Below are 22,781 nucleotides of genomic sequence, written 5' to 3' on the forward strand. Positions count from 1 at the left end.
AAATAAATGAAAAAATAGCTTGGCTGACACAAAATTACATCTGTTTTGGCCAACTATGAAACAGTTTGGATTAAATGAAAGATTTTAGTTCAAGCCAAAGAAATAATTTCAAATTGGGGAATTAATAACTAGAAGTCTTCAAATGGAAATTCAAGCATCATTCCTAAGAAGAGGGGAAGAGTGGTTGTGGTCACACTTACCCCCTTGTAAGGAATGGAAGAGATGCTCTTGTGTGATATAGTACCCTCTGTTCAAATGTACTGTCTCACTGAGAATATGGACTTAAAAATGGGCCATCAACAAGGGAGAGCTCCTTAGAACCTGCACCATGAGTTATCGTGGGGCAGGTCTTTTTGAAGCTGTTCTGTTTTGTTTAAATTATCTAAATGTTTTGTTAGGCTAGAGTGGAGGGAGAAAATAACTTCACAGTTCAATAGTTAAGAGAGTTTTCTGTCTACATTATCTGTCTGGTGTGATTTTATAGAAGGTGAAATGATTTCAGCAGAAAGGCTGGGTGAGTGAGACCCCACTCAGTGAACTGGTTTGGTTGATGGGGTACCTTGGTTCAGGCAGGGAAGAGCTCTTGAGTGTACATTTGGCTGGTGTTGCTCACACTGCCTCTTCTTCCTCTGCTCTGCCCTAGTGGAGGGCACCGGGAGAGCTCAGGAGAGCATCTTTTTGCCATCCATTTTGGTGCCTCCAGTAGTTGGGAGGATGAGTTTCAGGAAAAGTCCTGTTTGATCTCCAGAGTAATTTTCGAGTGCTCTGGGCGATGCCAAACACACACTCAGGTCACAGAGAAGAGATGCATGGAGACGGAGCATGCTCAATGTAGGAAGAACTTAAGTGCTTTTTTTAAAGTTTCTCTTGAGCTTGTAAAAATTGAAACTTAACCCTTCGAGGTCAATTTTCTCAAGGCCAGTAAACAGCACCCTCCCAAATTTCTATTCCCTGCTTCAAAACACAGAGATGCTACAGCTTCTCAGTTGAACCATCTGCTGAGGGAGATTTCAAGCCAAATGGTTACATTTGACAAAATCATAAGCCATTGAAAACAAGGTTCTCGGTTGGAATGCGGTTGGTAGCCATAAGTATCTTTACTTACACCTCCCACGGTAAAGGCATGTTTGGTGTAAATGTGTTATAATCCACACAAACAAAGAGAAACGCTTTTCTGTCATGCACATGCTATCTCATTATCTTCTCTTGACTCCGTTAGATCTTGCCAGCTCTCTTCCCTCACATTTCCATACAGGTCAGCTCTTAATGCAGAACTATTTTTGTATTAGAACTGAAATCCAGTGATTTGGGAGTTTCCCAGATGAGTTTCAGTAGTAAAACAGGCTTAAAATTGAACTCCTTCGGGTTTTTTAGCTGCGCTTCCAACCTGATGGAAACCTATCACCCCAGAGGTGAAGTGCTGTTTGTTGGTGTGTACTGGTTACTGCAGAGCAGTAATCATCATTTGTTTGTTTGTTTTTTTCTTCTTGTGTTTTTAGGTGTGGTGATATGATTGTTGCTGTAAATGGACTGTCCACGGTTGGAATGAGCCATTCTGCGCTCGTTCCCATGCTGAAGGAGCAGAGGAACAAAGTAACTTTAACCGTGATTTGCTGGCCTGGAAGCCTCATATAGATTTGGGAATCACTTTGGTTCAAGCAGCTTTTTTTTCTAGATAGCTGACACAAAAATCTCCTCTATCTTTTTTTCCCTATTGATACAGCTGGTTATAAGCAGGGCCAAAACTGCTGTATTTTCTTTTTTTATGGGCCTCTCAGACTCGCTCTATGTACCTTTCCATCCTGAAATAGCCATTTCTGTTTGCTATATTCGTTGCTGATGCAAATGCAGATATACACGAGCTCACAGAGAAACTCCCGCTCTGATATGGCTGTCATTGAGCTTTCCCCGTCAGGCTTGTAGAGTCAGCAGCAGAACTTAGTGGTTCTTTGGCTTTCTCTGCACAGTCCTCAAGTTATAAGTGATATATAAACGTAATAGCCATGTACCCTTTCTTCCCTGCAAAGGGAACGTGTGTCAGTACAGCAATGACACATCTATCTGCTGCTATGAATCAAAATCTGTTTCCAAAGGTACGTCTCTTCATTTCGTAAGCCTTTCCATTTTTGATTCCATATTTCAGACTGATTCAAATAATCCATCTTACACATCAGAAATTACTTGGTCCCCCAAATTTTTCTTGCAGGGCATCAGTGTTCACAGAAAAGTAGGACAAAAGCCTGATATTACTGGAATTTTTATAAAGTGCAATAATTGGACTCTTTGTTAGGAAACTTTAATATATTACAGAGTTTGTATCCTATAATGACGAGAAATATGGAAGTAATTACTGTTGCAACGCTGGCAAGAATACACACGTGCCCGAGGTCGCCTTTGAGTGAATGGCTTGCAGTATTAGACTTGACTTTACAAACGAATGTTTTACTATGTCAGAGAATTTTGATGAACATTTTTATGAAGATAATTTTTACCGTTTCTATTGTAGTTGTCAGCTCTCTTTATGCATGTGTGGAAACAATACTTTGACTTGTACTTTCTAAATGAGAGAATTATTTCCAGGAAAAAAGCAAGCTATTAAGAAACCATATGTTATGGTTTACAGGTGGGCAGGCTAGAAGGAAGGCTGTTTGAATTCAAGTCCAACTGCAAAGTAAGCTGCAAAGTTCACTCTTGTTCTGTCACCTCCTGACAAATGTGCAAATGCCTTGATATCAAATGCTGAAACGATCTCTCTTGCATTTCAGGATAGTATTTTTTTTTTCCTTTAGAGAGCAGCTGCTATTAAGTTGTCAGTAAGAGTAATACTATTTATCTTGGATTGTATTTAGTATTTTTACATACCAACCTGTAACTTCTAGACTTTGCCTTTCCGTGGTATTTGCAGGCTAAGCACCCATTCGTTTAAGAAAAGAGGGGTGGAGCGCAGAAAGAAATGTGCTGACCTGAAGCTAACCCTGTGTGTTGTCAGTGTTCTGCATATTTGAAAAAGAGCTTCATTTGTAAACCAGGTTCCCAACCTGAACTGATTTTATGAATGACTTCTGTATTGTATTATTAATTACCAGAGAATGTATTTGAGAATCACAGCATATTTCAATTGTGAAGCATGAACTTTATTTTCAAACTTAGCCGGTATAATATCAGGGCACATTATCGCATGACATTAATTCCAGTAGCTTTGTTTTCAAAAGAAATAAAGTTACTCTTTTGCAAAAAAATTGTAAAAATATCATATGAATGAAGTGGGTTTATTCCTCTCTGTAATGTATGCTATCAGTTTAATTTCATAATATTAAAATACAAAAGAATGTCCTCTACAGTATATTACTGTAATGAGAATCTTTGTTTCTGAAGCGAACACCAAACTTATTTGATACTCTAACTGATTTGAGAACAAGTTTCCTCCCATCCCCAGATGTTGTTTAACTGTATGCTTTGCTCTTAATGCAGATTTTTTTGTAAAGTACATCTTAGTGTAGACTTTAGGGGAGATTTTGACATACGTACTAGATCTAATGTTTTTTATTTTAAAAATTACACTTTTCTTCCAAAACCCTGCAAAAATCAGATTTTTAGATTTTTTTTTTCCTTTATATGTATATGTAACAAAAGCATGGGTTAGCTTAAACTGTGCGGTTTTGTTTCTGTGTGCTGTAGCTTTTGATCAGAATGTCTAGTGATAAAAACCTTTCTGAATTAATTCCCTTCATGAATCATTTTTTCCCCTTTCTCTTGTAGCTGCATAGTTGGGTTTGGTTTTCTGTGCCTTCTGTTTTAAATTATTTCAAGATTTTTTTTTTCCCCCCCAGATATTGCTATCTAATTGTATGGTATTAATGAAGGATGAATAAAAGTTCATTCTACTCATTGTAATAACTCAAAGTATTGTCTCACTCTTTGCAAAAGAACGGGTAGCTCAATGCAGACTCAGTTTAAAGATATGTCTTTTCTGCTGTGATTTACCATAAATTACAGTTAGTGAATGTACCAAAAGAGTCTGAGGGCATGCTTATCCTGCCAGGGTAACGTACCAGCTGTTTAACCAGTAATTCCAGTACCGAGAAGCGTTTCTAAAGCGGAGGTAAGATCTGTGCCTTACGGTACTTTGCCGCAAGCAGCATTTCCTCTTTTCCCCTCAACGCCACCTGTTACTGATCAGCTGGAGGATGTTTTCACAGCATAGATTTGATGCAAGGAGACAGTCTTGCTGGAAACATCAGTTTTACAGCTGAAACTTGAGCCTCCTGGTAATCAATTCCCATCTCCATCTCCTGCAGGCAAGTATGCTTTGTCTTTAGACGTCTGCGAAGCTGGAATGAGTCTAAAAGCAATTTCTTAATGATTCGCAGTAAAGTTGCCCAGAACCTGGATTCTTATTCCTTGCAGTAGTTAGTGGGTTATGAATAGATGAGTTCCTTTAAAACAAAACCATGTCTGTGTACAGAAATGCAGAAGAAACCAGACGCATCTGCCAGTAGGTTATTAGCTCTTGTACTTCTTGTAAGGTAAGAGCCAGACCGTCAGACTTCTGATTTACAGACAGATTAAGGAATTCATTGTTGCAGCTGAAGGTGCACGGAGCTGTTGTGTGAGGTGGTGGACCCAGTCATCTGTGTGCTGGAGCTTTGTAGGAGGAACATCTTCCCCAAACAACCCTAGGGATCTCCAGCGAAGAATGTAAAATGGTTTATTCTGCTTCACAGCATGCCAATGAAGTGAAATCTGAAGGTATTTCATTTGCCGCTCTAAACTTCCTATTTAGAGTCAGGAACAACTGAGGGGAAAATTCAACATCGCAAAAGAATTAAGAATTCATTTATTTGCAAATTCCCTGATAGATCTGGGGTGGGTGTAATGAAAATCTAAGCCTGGTTCTCAGATACAGTGTGAGTCAGATAATACCAGAAGCAAGGCAAGTTCCTTTTAGTTAAGAAACTTGTCCATTTACTTCTGAGGCAATTTTAATGGATCATAAAGATTTGTTAATGAACTAAGGTAGGAGATCCTGATGAGTTAAAAGAACGAGTATGCCAGGCAGGGCAGCAATGATGGCAGACATGGAGTTAAGGCCACACGTGTCTGATGCCACACGGCCCAAGAAGTTGTTGTAACACCAAGGAAGGTCGGTGAACATCCTCATTGCAGTTGTCTCAGGCAACTTCTAGGCAAGCTTACTTACCTAAAAAGTGGATCTCCCCCAACACATAGGAAAAGGAGAGACAGAAAATGATTTGTAGTGGCCTCATCACACCTGACATAAATCTGTCCAGCTAGCGAAGAACAATTCTGAGATTATTGTTGCCCAGAGGATGAAGAAAGCCTTAGACTTTATGCTTCTGGGACAATTCAAATAATGTTATATGGGTAAGAAAGTTTAATTCTAGCTAAATGTTGATGTCCTTCCGTTTGTTGCCATATCACATGGATGGGTCCCCTGAATATTAGCAGCGCAATATGGATGCAATGCCCATGTCAGTGATGCATTGCAATTGACATGATGGTGATGAGAGCTCCCTTCTGTAGAGTGATGCAGAAAACTTCAGAGAACTCAGAAATCAAAGAGGCCTGAGAGTCCAGTCAAAGGTGCGGAGCCTGCTCAGCATCAGCTGTGGCATTCACTGTGCCTGAAGCTATTTTAGAAGGAGAAGGAATGTGTTTGGGTTTGGGGGTTGTTTTTGTTGTTAAACTATGCTGGTAAAGGCTGGCTGGAGGAATCTGTGGGTTGTAAGCACTGCCAAGCAGGAACAGCATGCTCCTCAGCAGGGAAAGCCAAGTTTGTTTTGCCAAAGGAGGAATGAGAACCAACCGCTCCCATCGCAGGAGGGAGAGGAATTGGGCAAGACATGGAAGGGGAGAGCAAAACAACCACCCCTGCCTTCTAAGATGCAGCTGCAAGGGTTCATGTAAACACATCAGGAGCACTCTAACTCTGGTCTTGGAGTTAGGTTTGCCTAACGCTATGGATCCATAGCACACAGAATAACCTCTGCTGTGTGTGGGGTTCATCTAGCAGCTCTGCTTTACCCCCAAAGTATAGTGAATGGTGGTGCAAAACCACCACTATTTCAGGAGCTATGTTGGGTCTTCTACAGCTCTTCTGCCATACCAGTGTTGGTAATCATTAGAGGAACAGTTGGAGAGGAGGTAAATTTTAGTAAAACAGAGCTCTTTCTTCATGCTTTTACCTATTAATGGACTATCACATTCTCTGCAGCACATTTTCTGTACTGTGCCTTCAGGTTGGTAATAAATTGTGGCGTATGAGCACTAAATGGCAATGGAAATTAGAGGTGGCTGTGTTCTCTTGCATTAACTAGTTCACCACTAGGCTGGACAAGATACATCACGTAAGGGAGATGGTATCATAGGCAGGGAGAGAATTTAATTACAATGATGAATTTAATGCTATGATGGGGTTTAGATGTAGCCGTGACATTAGCCACTTGTAGTGACTTCATTGCTTAGCAACCTCGGCACCAGGCAGCAAGACCCCAAACACCTTTTTTCTGCTCCTAAAGCAGGCAGGTATTGAACCTTAATCAGCCTCAGGGTGAGCCTGGGCATCGGACTGGTTCCACAAGCCCTTTCTCAGCAAGCAGCTCCCCTAAAGCCAAATGGAGCCGGGTTTGTAGTTTGGACCCAGCTTTGTGTGGTAACGAATGAAATACGCAATTAAGGAACCCATTTGGTATTTTTTTCAGTCTGGGACAAACCAAACTGCTGGTGGCTTTGCTCCCAGGTTTTGCTATAAAGCTATTGCAGAAAGCTACTGAAGGAGAAGCATTTTAATCAGATTAGAATAGAAAAAGAGTATAACCCCATGGTTATACAATTGAGCTTTCTAATCATATTAAACTTTAATACCGGCATCAGTGCCATATGGAACAACAATCGCAAAAAGCTACAAGCATAAAGTATTACAGATCCTTAAACATATTACAAAATGTCATCCACTAAAGTTAAAAAATGTTATCGTGTTTGGGGAAATGTTCCAGCTAAAAAAAACCCACAAAACTGGGAGTCTGAAGTCTTGCGTACATGTACAGATTAAATGCAGCACAGCAGAGGCAAGGCTTGACCTTTTTGTTTGTTACTTTTTTATTAATTGAATTGTTTCCCAAACAGCTACTTCTGCCACCGCTTTTACCCACCTTAGTCCTCATCCACCGAGGTGCTAAGTACACTTGGCTCTTTTTGCAATCAATTAAAGGGTCCCTCATTGTGGGACGCAGCACAAGGTGGCTCCTCTTTACTGGTGAAGCAGCCCTGGAAAGAAACACCTTGAGCTCTGTCACACCTCTGCCGTTGCAGCCACCGCTCAGCATCCATCGGTGCTTAAAGGAGGAGAGGACTGGAGCCAAGAGCTGAAGGAAAGGGGCCATTAATGCATGTCAAACACCTGATTTAAGTGTGTCTGTCTTCTGGCATTGATGTGTTTCCACCAATTTGAGTTTCCTCCGTGATTCAGCTTTGTGAGTACAAAGGATCTGCTTGGAAATGGTGGCCTTGCGCTGAAATTCTGCCTGCGGCTGCAAGTCCTGCTGGTACGCCTCCGGGCTGCAGTAGCCTTGAATTGCAGCAGGCGATCATGGCTGTCCCTCCTTGAGTGAAACAGCCAAGCAATAATTCAAAACCAAAGGTTTTCCTTTCTTCTTCCCTCCAGCCGGAGTTTCCTCTTCGCACAGGCAGGCTGGAGAAGCTCTGCAATTTGTTTTGATTGAATAGAGTCAAGGTAGCAAAGACCTCAAATTTAAACCGTGTGGTCCCTTCTGGCTGCGGTGTGAATGCAGCTGGCAGCTTGGCACGGGGTGATGTTCATGAGGGCAGACAGGACAGGAGCCATCACACCACTGCAGCCCTCATCCAGGGGTCCCAGGACAGCCATCTGACTGTGGTGGATCCTCCTGTGCCCTTGGGGTGAATTTTTATTCTGCTGAATATTCTACAGCTCACAGAATTTTTCTCATCCTTAAGCTAAATAGCATTTACCCCCAGATTATCCCAAGCTTTCCATTGTTTTTCCTGACCCTTTTGCGTGTTCCCTGTCCCCCATCCCACTGCTGTGATGCTCGTCCACTCCCCTACGACCCTGTAAGTGCTGCTTTTTCCAAGGCATCTTCCAGCCTGCTAATGCTTCCTCCAGGCTCTCAGTCTCCCTGCATCATCCTCTTACAAGTAGCACGTGGCCTGTGGCGCAGGGAGGTCTGAGGGGTATTTTGGGCTTTCCATCGCTGCCGGCACCGTTGGCGCTGGGGGTGCAGCCTAGCGCCAGGACGGCTGCTGGGTTTGCTGCTCCCCACCACGGGTGAAGCATCACGGCTGGGTCCCGGAGTGGTCCCCCACCTCCAGCACCCACCCCAGCACCCCACACACCAGCGGCCCTAGGGCGGAGGGAGGGGACCACTCTCTTAACAGTTTGGCTCTTTGTGTTTCTTTGTGATTGACACCCTGGTAATTATGCACCTCATAAAGATATGCGTTGTAATCATACCCTTCTAAAAATGCCTTGGATTAAAAGCTTTTCCTGGGTCTTTAGGTGATGGGCCTGCAATTACAGAAAATGAACTGCATTTTAGCTTTCCATTGAAATTAATAACAGTGGTTCTCCAGTTGACTCCGTGAGTAGTTAATGGAACAAACTGGATGCTTCACTACAATATGGGTTTTAAAGCTATTTGAGAGAGATTCTGTGTTTCAAATAGGAAAATAATTCACACGATGCAAAACCATTTTGTTCGCATCTTTGTGAAATAATGGCTCTGTGTAGCTTCAAGATGTAACTGTTTATCAATAATGATTTCAATGTGCTCTTCCATCCTTCGCTGCACTTGGGGGGAATGACCTGCAGAAAACTTTGGAAAAAGAAAAGCAAGCCAAGGAATTAATGATGCAGAAAAGAGCTCCAGCCTGGCCTGAGCTGCACGAATGGGTTTTACCATAAACCTTGAAAAATAGATTTGTGTGAGTTCATGCAGGGGCAGAACAGCAAATATTTTGAGACTTGTTGAATTTCAGTTACCCCATCTCCAGCTCGGCTCAGTTAAACTCAAGCTGTGATAATCAGCAAATTTTGGAGTGCTGCTGGTGCGTTGCAGCCGACCTCAGGGAGAGAGCAGCCAGCCCCCTCTCCTACATCCCCATAGGCAGGGGCAAAATAGCTCACATGTCTTCTGCTGCATCTGCCTCCTTTCATAGCTCCTTGCCCGCTGAGCAGAGGTGCGTCTAGGGCATCACTTTCCGGGTGAGCGGAAAAGCGAGTGGTCCCTCTTTCCCTGGTGCCTTTTGCATATGAACTGGGCTGAGGATGGACCAGGATCCAACTCTGCATCTCCCACGGTGAAACCAGTCCCACTGCTCCTGTACACTGGGGATACCAGAGGTCCAGAGCAGTGGGAATAACCACCAGGAGCAACCACAGGGCTTTTTCCCCGTGGAGCGGGTGTACCACAGGGCCACCCTCCCTCCACCATCTGCACCCGTGTGCCCCCAGCACTGCCCACTCCTTCAGTGCCACAGCTCATCTGAGAAAAGTTTCAACACCTTTGGCCCCCAGTCAGCAAGTCCACTCTCACAGCAGCCGTGAGTAGCTGCTCAGCCTTTTTGGTCAGTGTTCGTCTCCTGTAACCGGGAAGCTTTTCCTGGCACTGGCCTTTGCACAGGCAGATGCTGAATTGGGTGATCCCCATTAGCTTGTGCTGCAGCCGCTGCTTTCCAGCACCAGTCACGGTGTTTTTGGAAACTTGTGACCCTGTGCCTTGTTCCTCTGCGAGCACTGTTTCAGTGTCCGCGTTTTTATCTCCCATCCAGTGAATGCCTTTGCACCGTGAAGCTAAAGCAAGGCGGGCACTGAGTGCCATCAGCAGCCTGGTGCCGGGGCTGGCTCCCCGGTCCTGGTTCATTTAGCAAGGCAGGAAGAGCCCCAGGCACACCTGCCTCTTGCCCAAGAAGTTCCCTCCTCGGGCTGTCCCCCTGGGGTGCAGGGTCAGTCCTCACTCCCATACGCTGTATCCTGCCGGGGGGTGTTCATGTGTCAGTGTTGCCAGTTTTACTGCCTTTCCCCTGGATGCTAGCATCATCTATATGAGTTTCAGTACTTTCTCTGACATCAAAAATAGTTGTATTTTCAGACCATATATCTCAGCTGTCTGGAGCAACCTGAACTGCAATCTAAAGAAACTGTATTTACAAGGAACTTCTTCAGTGAAACACTTGCTCCCTTTTTCTCTCTCCAAAAGCATCTGCCAGAAATCTAATGAGACATCAACCACAGAAAAATATTTTTCATCAACTGAGTCTCCTGGGACTCACACGCTCAAAGGAAAATACCCCCTTGGTCAATGACCATGCACATGAACCTGTACTGCAGTGGCCTCCCCAGGAACCCTCTCGGAGGTTGGGTGGCACCAATTTCCAACAACGTGCTCCGAAACCCCTGGCCCAGGCCCAGAGCCACTTGCAACAGCAGTGCTTGCACAAGGACGGGTTTTGGTAGCATCCTGCTTCCCAGCCAGTAGGCAAGATTGGATGTGGTCAGGAACTAGGGTGCATAATCAATGAAAACCTCAGGACAGGGAAACTGTAGGTAATTTTCTAGCATATTTTATAGATAATATATTTTTCTGATCTATATATTATGTATTACCCGTATAATTACCCGTATAATTACCCATATAATTAATTATAAAACCCTATATGTTATAGGTAACAAATTATAGATAATTACCTAAAAGCTTGCAGCCTTTTGGGTGGCCCGGCATGGGCAAGACTGAATTTCACTTATTTGTTCTCTTTCCAGACTCGCAGCTCCTTGAGGCACGGCTCTGCTTCCTTACACAGCTGTAAATCAGTCTTAGCTAGGTTTAAAAAAAAAACAAACAAAAACCCACCCATTTTTCCTCTGCTTCTTTCTGTCCAAATTCACCTTCCCCTCATCTTTTATATAACCTATACCTTTCCCAAAGTACCAAGACCTGGGAAGGACTGACCCCACCACTCACCCAGCACCCCTGGACCAGAACTGCTGCTGCAAGCTACAGCCAGGACAGGTGATTCAACCCCAGGGCAGGCTTTAGGAGCATCCAGCAGCTATGCTTCTGTCTACACTTATTTCATTTTATTTCTGTGTCTCATTATTTTTGTTGGCAAGGAAGGTAAGGGGAGGGATTTTTTATCAGGAGTGGAGTCAATCAAGAAGCGCCGCAGAAACCTCTTTTGGCAGACGGCTGCTGCTGCTCGCCCATCCTGCATGAGGCAGAGGAATACTTGCCCCAATCTAATGATGTCTAATGCGTTCGTCTGCTTTTAGAAAATCCTTCATTTATTGCTAGAATTGGTTAACTCTATTAGCAAATAGATCAACTCCATCCAGGTCTTTGCATGTATTATGGTCTCATGGGCTACACGACTATGCCGTGCATGGATTATCAACAAGAGGTGTCTGTAATGGCTTGACTTTGCCTTAAATCATGCTCTGTTAGCACAAGGAGCCACAGCTCCTCAGCTATCGCTGTTTCTCATGGCCGGAGCATTCAAGTACCTGTTCTCTGAAATACAACTAAAACAAAGTCTTGCTCCCTAAACAAAGTCCTCTGTGCAGAGCCCCAAAGCACATCAACCTTTACACACGTGTGGTAAAGCCCTGAAAGGGAGGTTTTACTGGCAACGCTGCCAGCCCCCCGCTCGGAGCCACTCTGATGGCTGGCCCAGCCATCACGCCGCTGCCTGACGCTGGTGGCCTCGCAGGGGCTATCAGTTGCCGCAGGCGGGCAGGGTCTTCCCGGGCACCGGCCACAGCTTCCTCTAAGGGACTCCAGGTAAAGTCAACCAAAGTGAACAAGATGCGAGGCTTGTGGCTCATTCTTCAGTTATTATTTTACAAATGAACAGCCAGGTGGACATCTTCCTTGGTTTAGGGTAAATATTTTATCAGCCGTATCCTTCAGAGGCTGCGTTGCTCTCCCACTCTCTCCCATTCACAGTGAAGAATAAGGAGCTGCTCACCTAGGCTTGAGAGTGATTTTTTACCAATTGTACGGGTTGCAATGCTGAAATGAAAAACCTATCGACTTTATCGTGAAGAAGGAAGGCTGAGCATCTTTGCGATGCAAATTTCCCCGTCATTTAGCATGATTTTTCATTGTCAAACAGATAAAAGCTAACCAGGGAGTGAGCAGCAAACCTGGCATGTTGTGACAGACGCTTGCAAACAACAGATAAAATGTGCTGTTTCCAGCTTCAGCCAGGTGTGTCTGACTGTCATTCAGTGAGTCTTTGGAAGCTTTGAATATCAGATATTTTAATTATAAATGCTCAGTCAGGTCAATATATTTCTCAGTACAGGAGCAGCGACAGACAAAAAGGATTTTCTTAAAATTCAGCATGCACAGCGACATCTCCAGAACTTAAAAATAAGACAAGCACATCTTTAAAAAAAAAAATTTAAAACTCATCTATACAAAACAGGAACAGCAAAATAGACCTTTGGGGAGACTGCAGGTAAGCTTCAGCCCAAACTTGGAAAGAAACACAAGCTTTGGAAGTCCAGAAAGACTTTGCAATGCATAATTGTGTTGCGCTTCCGTACCTTGAAGTAAAACACGGCTGTAACTGCGCAACCTTTGAGCTACCCAGGAGCTTCACGATGGAGGAGAATTTCACCAGACAGGCATCTCTCCCACCGACGGTCTGGATGTGAGGCACGAGGATAGAGATGCTCTGCCCAGGCACAGATATCCGTCACATTGATACCTAATGTTTATAAAGGGGAGCTTAGGCTCCCTTTCTCCTTCATGGAGAGAAATAGGCACTTTTAGGTGCTGTTCATCTCATCCTAATGTAGTTGTCTAAAATAAATTGGATGACTCACACTGTGGGCATAGCTTTTTTTTTTCTGTGTCTTGAAAGCGAGCGGGGATGAGCAGCCGAGGTACCGACTTTCGCACAATAGTGTCTAAAGGTAGGTGAGATGAATCCTACTGTAGATAGCTAGCGCTTCGCAGGAGTTCTCCAAATAAGTCAGATGTAAAGTTCCTGAGAGAGGCTGGTTTTGAGAGCAGTCAAGAAAATTTAAGCAACGAAGAATATTTCAGCTCTTCTCCCAGGATGCAGGCAGCATCGGACAACATTAAGCACACATGGTAAGACATAAAAATGGGGCACCCAAGGGAGTCGCAAGGGGTGGGGTACTCAGGGAGGTCCATGCTGGGGGGCCATCACCGCAAGCCACCTCCTGTAAGGTGCTCCTGGGTTGGAAATGATGCATCTCAGATGAAACCCAGCTCAAAGCTTGTGGTTGGGGGGCTGTCAGGGAAACATGATCTCTTTAGGAGTAACACTGGGTAGAGCCACCCCCCACAAGCACTTGCACCCTCACTGGCTGCTGCTGTCAGCTGCAGGGAGCCAGGCGGCGATGCCAACTGGTGTTAGGGCACCCACCTTTGGGGTCCCCAGTTTTGCGGAGGGAAAATGCCCATGCACCTTGTTGGCAGCTGTGGGGAGGGTCCATCTCAGCCGACTTCACCCACCCAGAGGCTGAGCATCTCCTCTAATTGTGCCTCCACGAGCAGCAGGGAGGCCGGGAAGGTGATCCCTCCATATACTTAGGTGTTTGCCCAAGCAAGGGCTGGGCCAGCCCTGGAGGCTTCCGTGCCCCCCGACCGATGAGGGGGCTCGCTGCGGGCCCCCCTGTGTGGCTAAACCTGGGTGAGAGGGTCCCATCATCATGCCGTCACAACCAAGCAGCAATGCTGGGGGGTGGACTTAAAAGTAGAACATTTACATTGGTGATCAGCAGTGGTTCATTTTAAGGAGAAGTTTAAAATAACACACTGTTTTGACTATCGTGTTCACCTGTGGCCTCTCAGAGGTGCATGTTGCCTGATACACCTAAACTGAAGAAAAATCAGCTCCCACCTTGGAGATATCCAAAAGCTGTCGGGGCATGGTATTGGGCAACCGGCTTGAGGTGGCCCTGCTTGCGCAGGGCGTTGGACCAAATGACCTCCAGAGGTCCCCTCCCACCTCAACCCCTCTGTGATTCTGTGAAATCTAAAAATAATGTAAAAATAATACAGAAATTAAGAATGTTCTCAACGAAGTCTCTTCTGAAAGATGACTCAGATTTTATGAAACGACAATTATCAAAAATACTTTCATCACTCAGCAGTGCTTTCTCTTTGAAGTTTCATCAAAATGACACGCTTTGGTGGAAGCATTCACATTGGCCTGCCAAGATCTACAGCTCACCAAGCGCTTTCCAGCAGAAAGGGGGTGCCCGCAGGGTCATCCCTCTCCTGCCTGGCTGAATGGGGGCTCACCACCACCACCATCACCACCACTGTTCACCAGCGAGGCACCACCAGGGCATCCTCTCCCAGAGCAAAGCCCCTCTCACCTCCTGGCCTGCCCCTGCTCCCCTGCCACATGATGGGGATGCGGCCATGGTGCCAGGTATCCCTCCACACTCACCCCGTGGCAGCCAGCCTCATGTCTCACTGCTTCTGCTTGGGTTTTCGTATACACCTACGTACACACTGGTGAGATACGGACAGCGAAACATCATCCCCTTCCTCCCCTTCCATTGCTCTGCATCTCTGCACCTGGAGGGGAAGAGGATGCTGATGTTGGTTAGATACAAAAGTAAAAAGAAAGGAAAAGAAGGCAAAACAATTCTTCCCCGATGGAAAGCTCTCCTGTTTGTTCAGCTCTTTACCATATCAGCAAACCCACATAAAAGTACCGTCAATTTTAATACTGTCCCAAGACTAATTAGGTTTAAATTGGGTAGAAAATATTGTGCAAATAACTAGCCATGCATAAAATCCTCGGTGAAGTTTAAACAGGAGTGGTAGAAAACAGGGAAAATAGTTTTTATTAATGCATTTACACCTTCTTAGAATTTCCCTGAATTGTGTTTTACCTTGGCTATAAAAATGAAAACATTTAAATTTCTTTAAAATTACATTTGACTTAATTACAGCCAATCCCTAATACCAGCAAACAACCCATTTTGCCTACTTTGCAGCATAAATAGCCACCAGTCTCATCATTTCATAAAGAGTTGTTTTTCTACATGATGTTCTCTATGTGCAGAATGTTAATAGCTACTATAGCTGAATATGAATAGGCTTTGTAGCTCCACTTGAAATATAGAAAAATGGCCCAGACATTAAAAAAGATAAAAGGGAAAAGGGCAGTAATGAATTTAGAGGAAAATGAACATTAATGGTACTAGCATTACCTCATGTTCCACATAACAAATTATTGGAAATCTGTCAAGCACACCAAATTATCTACTCATCTGCTGTTGTGGGGCCCTTTGGAGCCATCCAAAACCAGCAAAAGCAAGACAATTTAAGCTAATTTTACTATTTATAACAATAGAACAGACCATTAAGATAAATTAATGTCATTATCAAGTTTCTATGAAAATGACAAATACCGCTATTTCAAGCAGCTTTAGAAGCTGTTGACTATAATGAAATCTGCTGTACAGGTACTAAAAAGAAACACTCCAAGTAATTATTTTCTAGTAGCTTGTTTGTTTCCTTCACATTCATTTACTTTCACCACAATTAGTTCTGTACACAATATATGGTAACTAAACAGTCAACACCACGCAGCATTAGGACTAATTGGGCAATTACGATGCAGTTTTCAGCCTTTTAGGTCCTAAAGAGAGCCAGGAGTAAACATTTTAGAGGCAACAATAGCGGCACCGCATCGATGTGCGGGGTTGGAGTTTGAAGGAATAAAAAGCAATGCGAGAAATAAAGCCAGGTAAAATGCTTTACACAAAACAGCTCGAAATGAGATGGTTTATTAAATGATCTAATTGCTGAGGCTCCGAGCGTGAGGCTGGACACGGCCGGCAGAAGCCAGCCGGGGTTAGGATTTCGGAGCAGGTGAGCTCCCGGGTTGGCTGCGGCGCTCGGGGCGAGAGCGATGCCAGGTCAGTGCCGGCAGCCTCCGGCCTCAGATCGGTCCAGCCGTCTAACAACGAGTGTGACACCAGGCAGGGGTGGGAAAACATGTGTCCTGGGAAGGTTTACTCATATTTTCTCAAAAACTCCCTCGGCGTTTTAACTCCAGGCGTTTCACATGTGCATGTCCCATCCTCTGCGGGACCTTCCTGACCCCCGGCACTGCTGTGTTAGACAATAAATTATGCTAAAAAATCTTTTCTTACTGCCAGTCTTGACTTTTTGCTTTGGAGGATAAAAACCCCAGAAGCTCCTGGTCTCTCCTTCTCTCTACCACTCACGATTTACTAGATGAGGCGGGGGAGAATGTACATGTACTGCAAACACAGCACGGATGCGGCTTAATATGTGAATAAGTTCCAGTCAAAGCATCGATGTTCAGCTGCATTAAAAAAACACGATGGAGGTAGCCATAGAAAGCTAGGTGGAGATGTCACGCTTTCCCAGGCCAGCCTGGAGGCTTTTTTTCTCCCTGCAGCTTGCTCACGCGGAGGGCAAGAGGAGGACGAGGGAGCTTAGCATCCCTCTTTGAACTCCTTTTCGCGTTCCCCATTTCTGTAGCTGCCAAGCTTTTATCCGCTCTGTGTGTGGCATTTCATGCCAGTGACATAATGAAATAATTTGCATATTTGCACATAATTTCCACACAACCAGCTCCAACTTTAAAACCCCTGTATGGCTGGGGTGGGGGTGAGCGCAGGATGCAGGGAGAGCTCACTGGTGTGATGCCAGGGCAGCAGCAAAGCAAAGCTCTGTCTGCATCCCTGCCCAGGGGCACGTGAGTCAGGCTGAGAGCCTCCTCCTTGCCTTGAACACAGACAAGGGGCTGAGCTGGGGGCTCCCCAAATTGCCGCGGTGGAAGCCACGATCCTCACGCTCAGCTCCCTGCCGCAAGGGTAATGCTTTGCAGGGCGGAGGGCAGACCATGCATGGGCACAACCTGTGTGGGTGAACTCCCAAGGGCCTGGGGGCAGGACTCCCCGCTCCCGGGGCCACAAGGTGGTCTCCAGCCCAGGGACAGGTGAGGAAGGTACCAAACCCAGCCGCTGACACAAAGACCCTTCCTTTCTCCTCTTCCTCCTGGCTAGTCCCTGTCCTGCATCCGGTGACGCCACCACGGCACAGCGGTATCTTAGTCTGGGTGCCGATCAGTTCTGTGCTAATGATAATGAAAGGCAATTAGTCTCTAAAAGCATTATCACAACATTCATTGTATTTATGACATTTTATTAGTACTATCAGTCAGGGATTTTATGAAGCAGAGGTTTGCTTTTTCCTTAATTAGACATTTATGAGAGAATATCAAATCTGACAATCCATTTAGGAATTTATTACATAATAAAGAGACACCAGCTGAAGAAATTCGGCTTTGGTTTATATGCCTGGTTTTGCACTGAATTTAACGGGAGCTACATCTATTTGCACCAGTGCAAATGGACTATGCATCCGTCAGTTTAGGGAAGGCTGAACCATCCACCCTGCTCACAGCTGCTTCCAAAGGCTAGAGGTGCTCAGGTTGCGTGGGGATGCACAGGCAAGAGCAAAGGTCCAGTGAACTCTTGCACCAGGATGATTTTTAAATGGGTTTCTACAGCAACCTCCTAAATGAGGATTTATGAAATGCTGGAGCAGCTACTGGGGGATCTCTCCAAATCACAGCAATTATTCAGGACCCCAAGACAGATGTGAAACCCAACCAGGCGAGTGTGCCGGGCCAGGTTACACCGTCCTGGCTGGGCTGCAGCAGTTTTCTGACCCTGTTCTCCCACCACTCATCAAAGGCGAGACATCGTGGTTGGGCTTGGCCTCTGTCCCTGCCAGAGAAACTGACACCCATTGCCTCGCCTTGCCACTGCCTAAAAGCTCCCCCAGGAGCAGCCGGAGCCCAGCAGCCAGCACACGGCAGGGGCTTGGTGAGCTCAGTCACTCAGATGCATGCCCGAGCCCTTGGGACCTTCAGTTTGGTTTCTGCCTCGTTACCGTCTTTGGTCCCCGTGCTTTGTCCTGCGTTTTCCATTATATGGCCAGATTCTTGCACTGTTCCATCTCTAAAAGATGCTAAATGCAATTTCTTAGAAATTATTTTAGAAATTTCACACCTGAAAGGAGTGACGAGCCGGCTGCTGACCCCTCAGCAAGCAGCTGCCAGCAGCGCTGGAGCACTCAGCGAGTGCGTGCAGGATGGTGTGGCTTCGCCGGGAGTCAGCAGGGTCTGGTGGTCTCCTCGGTGGCCAGGAGAGCAGCAGGTGGCCCAGGGACCAGTGGAAGGCACAGGACAGCTGTGCACCGTAAGCTGGACTTCTCAGTCTGCTGAGCCTTATGAAGAAAAGGCTTTTGAATCCCGGAGCCAGATGCAGAGTGGTAGGGAAGGGAGCAGGACAGCGGGGCTGTGTCCAAGGAGGGATGAGGAATTCAGGGGAAAAGTAGGAAAACATATCCCTTGTGTGCCTAAAGGGCTCTTGTGACCCCTGCATGTCCAGCTAGGGCTGAAAGGGCTATTTTAACCATGCATACTAACACTGTATCCATTTCTGGCCTCTGCAGTTTTGGAAGGTGTTCAATACTTAAGAAGTTACCAAAAAAAAAAACATTTCAAGACTTGGAGAAAATGCTGCTATGAAAAATCTGAAGAGCTTATAAAGGATATTGAGAGCTGACCTTGCTACAATTTGTTTGAACTTGTTCAGCGAGAAAATAGGGGTTGTAAAGAGACTGTATAATATAGAGGAGAAAGTCATAACAAGAACTAAGGAATGAAGCTGCAGTCACACAAATTCAGCTTGGAAGTGGAGTGCAGCCACCAGCCAGGGTGCTTAACCATTAACTCTCAGTGCCAAAGGCAATAGCTATTGCCAGCTCAGGGCCAGATGCCTGTATTCCCACAGAAGTAATTGGGCTCCAGACAGAGGTAAGCAAATGCAATGTAATAGCCTGCGATAGACAGGCAGTCCGCCCAGGCGATTTGAGGTTCCCTTCTGCCCTTAAATACTGCAAATTTATGAGAAGGATCTGCAGGCTGAAGAGCTAGGTCAGTGGGGAGCTCACCTGGGCACGTACCTAAGGTACATGTCAGAAAGGACTGTGATGGAGAAAACACTTAAATAGCACAACTGTAGCACCGTTGCTGATTTTTCCAGACTTTTAGCTCTGTAAATTAAATATACCCTGTGAAATTTCTGAGAAACCAGGATTTTTTTGTGAGGTCCTCTGCATGCACAGGAGTGTGGTGGAGGCAGGAAGGGAGAGGTTTATCACAGGAGCCAGTTGCATCCTTAAATACCAACTCCTCTCGTTCCACTATAAACAGATGAAACCCCACAGATATCCACACTCATCTTTGTCTCTGGTAAAGACAGCTCGAGGTTAGCTCCAGCTTTGGCAGTCACGGACACGGCGCCCGCCCTCGGTGCAGAACAGCAGACCCAGCCAGAAAGCGTCAGCCGCTCGCCGGGCAACCAGCCCCACGTCTAGCACCTCAGCTGTTCTGCCACGGGCCTGGCTTCTGGTTTTTCCTCTATGGATGCTGTTTAGCATTTACCTGATGTAACAGTAATAAAAATTAACATTATTTTTGCAAGAAGAGACCCAAGTAGGGAAAGGAATGTGCTTTTTAGATCCTTCATCCGGCCTTTTGCCAGAACTGCTCTTATCTGTGTATGTGTGTTAAGGAAAGAAACAGACGGCGGAAAAGCTGCAGGCACGCTGGTGAGGGTACAGAGGAAGATAGAACAGAGCTTTTTCCCATTTCTTCATGCTTTAGCAGGAGATGCAGGGCAGCAACATCGCCACGGCTGGCTCTTCCCTCCTGCCCCTGCCTTTGCCTGTGCAACCCCCAGAAAGCCCCAGTTCACCTGGCGGGTCTCTCTGACATGGCATACGGCACAGAAAATCATGATCAGATTTCCTGTCAATCAAGCTGATGCTTTGCAACAGATCCCAGCCTGAATAACCCAGAAAACCATGTGGTCACTGGTTTAGGTTGTTCTGGGCTTTTCAGAGTTCGGGTTTAAGTTTTCCCTCTACACCCCAGAAGCACAACCTGGGTAGTGATGAAGAAATCCCCTCCTCCCACCCCCACGAGTATTTTTCCTTTCCCCCTGCTTACAGAGAGAGCGTTAAGCCCTGATGTGAGCATGTTAAGATCAGGGCAATGAGACTGTCTTAAAAGTCTGCAAGCAGCCTGGCACAAGCCACTCCGAGGCGTGTGCTAGCATGGTAATTCAAGCAGCAGCAAACCCAAATCCGAAGTGATCAATGTGCAGCTTACTGAAAAGGGAAGTTTGTGAGCACAGTGACAAATACATTAGTGTACTAGCAAACCAAACAACACCAAACTGATCCTATTACATAGTTATTGTTAGATGAATTCCATCAAATCTCTCCATTTTAAGAAATGGATGCATTTTCAAGGACTTTTCCACTCAAAGAGCACAGACAGCAGGAACCTGGTGCAGAGCTGACAACCAGCTCGCTGCAGTGCACAGCAACCTGCAGACACGAGGCTAACAGCTGTTTATGACATCTTTCTTCAGGCTGGATGCAGAGACACAGTGTCTTTCCCAGGAAAATGATCCACAGCACGTGGTGTGCCAGGTTGTACTAACAGAGGAGCTGAAGCCTCTGTAATTCTCTCTAAGCATCTTTCCTTTCCCCCAGGTGAAGTCCAGCACCATTCCCTTCTGAAGATGGACAAAAGTGTGTCCCCTTCCACAACAGCAACTGAAAATAACTAGCGAACACAGTTGCCCATCCCAGACTTGTGATGTGACCAGATGAACGGATTATCTGCCAGTAATTACGGCCCCTACACCGATGGAACTTTTTAATCCCAGCAATGCTTCCTCTCTCTGCACAGCCTTCTCCAGAGAAGCCTCCTGAGAAGGCTGCAGAGGTGGGACCAGAGGCTGCAGTCCACGTTTGCTGCCCCTGTGAGTAGATGTCCTTGGAAAGGCTTTGCCATGGAGCATATTTCATGCCCGATGGATGACAGCGGGTTGCCTTTTCCTTTTAACACTGTGTGCACAGGCAGCAATGGGCAGTCTGAGCCTCCCTCTGGTGCCCTGTTATCTTCTAGAGCTTCTGTGCCCTTGGTGGCCAAGCCATGCCCGGGATGTCCCAGCGCTTCAGCCACATTAGATGCCGCCGGAGCTCTGCTGCCCTCAGGGCTGGGGATCGTGCTTTGTCCACCTGGGTGTTCTTGGCCTGAGAGAGATCTGGGGGAAGACACATTCAACCTGCATGATTTACAGCCAGTTTGGAACAAACGACTTTAAACTGAGAAATGATTTGATCAAAGAGAGTCTCGGGGCAATGCTGGGTGATGTGGGGATGGTAGGACTTGCTTCAACAGGTTAAGGAAAGGAACTGGAGCAAAAGTTGTCTAGAGATCCAGATTTCTGATTTACCTGCATCTGGGGAGACAAGCAGCTCCTGCCATGCCAGAGGGCACCCTGACCTGCCTGCTCCAGGGGTGCAGGAAGGACCTGCTGGTCCCTACCCCCACAGAGCCCCAGTGGCACACACACACAGGGGACAGTCACCTTGCCAAGGCAGAGGGCTCAGAGGCAGTCACGGGCTGTCAGCTTCCACAGCTTATCTGTCATGTGTGCCCTGAGCTCACGGGGAGGGCTGGAGCATTGACTTATTTTGGCCCACAGTGAGGAGAGGTGCACACACATGGACAGCTGACATGGAAACCTGCTCAGCAACATTGACTTTGTCCTGTGTCTTGTATCTTGGAAATGGCTTTTAGCTGGAGACCAGAGAAAAAGGTGTTAATATGAATGCATTAGCGTGCCACTGTGGTGTTTGAACTGTGCATTTTAATACACACAACAGCCATGGAGTCTATATGAGAGACACAACTACAGGTACATGGAAAGTCTCAGACGTCAGGAGCAGCCACTGACTCTTCTGCCTGTGCGTGGGCTCTTCCCTGGCCTTCAGGGTAGTGATGGGGGCACACTGACACCCTAGCAGTATCACTGTCCAGGTGTTCATGATACCAAACAATCAGGCCCTCAGGCTATGGCAGTCTCAGCAACACCTACCCAGGACAGGTGCGTTCCTCTCAGGAGACAGGCTCTGCTTTGTTCTGCTGCCTCCACCATTAGGCACTAGGTTAGTCAGGAGACAAAGCAAGCTCTCTGCCCCCACCCACAGCCACCTGAAACACTTCTGTAATACCTCGGTGACACTGCGTGGTACTGAGGCATGTTTCTTGGTATTGCTGGAGTCTGACAGAATGTCATCTATCCCACCGTTGCAAAGGCACCACCACCGCTGAGGGTGTTACCACCAGCCAGCTGATCATGAATACCTGCCCATGCATGGGCATTATCTGAGAGATCATGGGGCACTGCTGCGTGAGGGATCCTGGTGTCTGGTTGTGGGGTATGTGATAGGACCGTGGGGGACATGGAGGGCATAGAGGCTGGTTCTTGGGCTGTATACATTTCAAATATATTTGCATCATGTACATTTCTACATTGCCAGTAACACGACAATCAATTCATATTTCCTCCCAACCCCATCTTCAGCATTTGCTTCTGCTCTACTGTGCCCACCGGTTGTGCCAGCACAGTCATTTGTGCAGCATAGGGTGACCAGGGCCACTGTACTTATTTGGATGAAAAATAACCCACTGTTTTGCAAAGTCACTTTTCAGCTGTATCAGCTCTCTGGCTCAGCACAGTCACAAAACCACTTGTGCCAGTACAGCACAGGTGGTAGCACGGTGGGTGGGAACGAAAGGGCAGGGAAAGGAGATGAAAGCAGTGG

At 46.1% G+C, this 22,781-nt stretch overlaps 1 protein-coding gene across 9 annotated transcripts in view; it reads left to right on the plus strand.

Annotated features, from left to right (window-relative positions):
- The window catches only part of LNX2 (ligand of numb-protein X 2), a 63,741-nt gene extending 60,403 nt beyond the window's left edge, over positions 1–3,338 (plus strand). For all 9 annotated transcript variants that reach the window (XM_076328031.1, XM_076328029.1, XM_076328030.1 and 6 more), the window contains one exon: positions 1,500–3,338. In XM_076328031.1, the coding sequence (XP_076184146.1) occupies positions 1,500–1,635 (136 nt within the window). In that variant the 3' untranslated portion in view covers positions 1,636–3,338. The remainder of the gene's footprint in view (positions 1–1,499) is intronic.
- Positions 3,339–22,781: the final 19,443 nt, after the last annotated feature.

The sequence above is a fragment of the Aptenodytes patagonicus genome, chromosome 1, assembly GCF_965638725.1.
Source record: "Aptenodytes patagonicus chromosome 1, bAptPat1.pri.cur, whole genome shotgun sequence".
In the NCBI taxonomy this organism is placed as follows: Eukaryota; Metazoa; Chordata; class Aves; order Sphenisciformes; family Spheniscidae; genus Aptenodytes; species Aptenodytes patagonicus.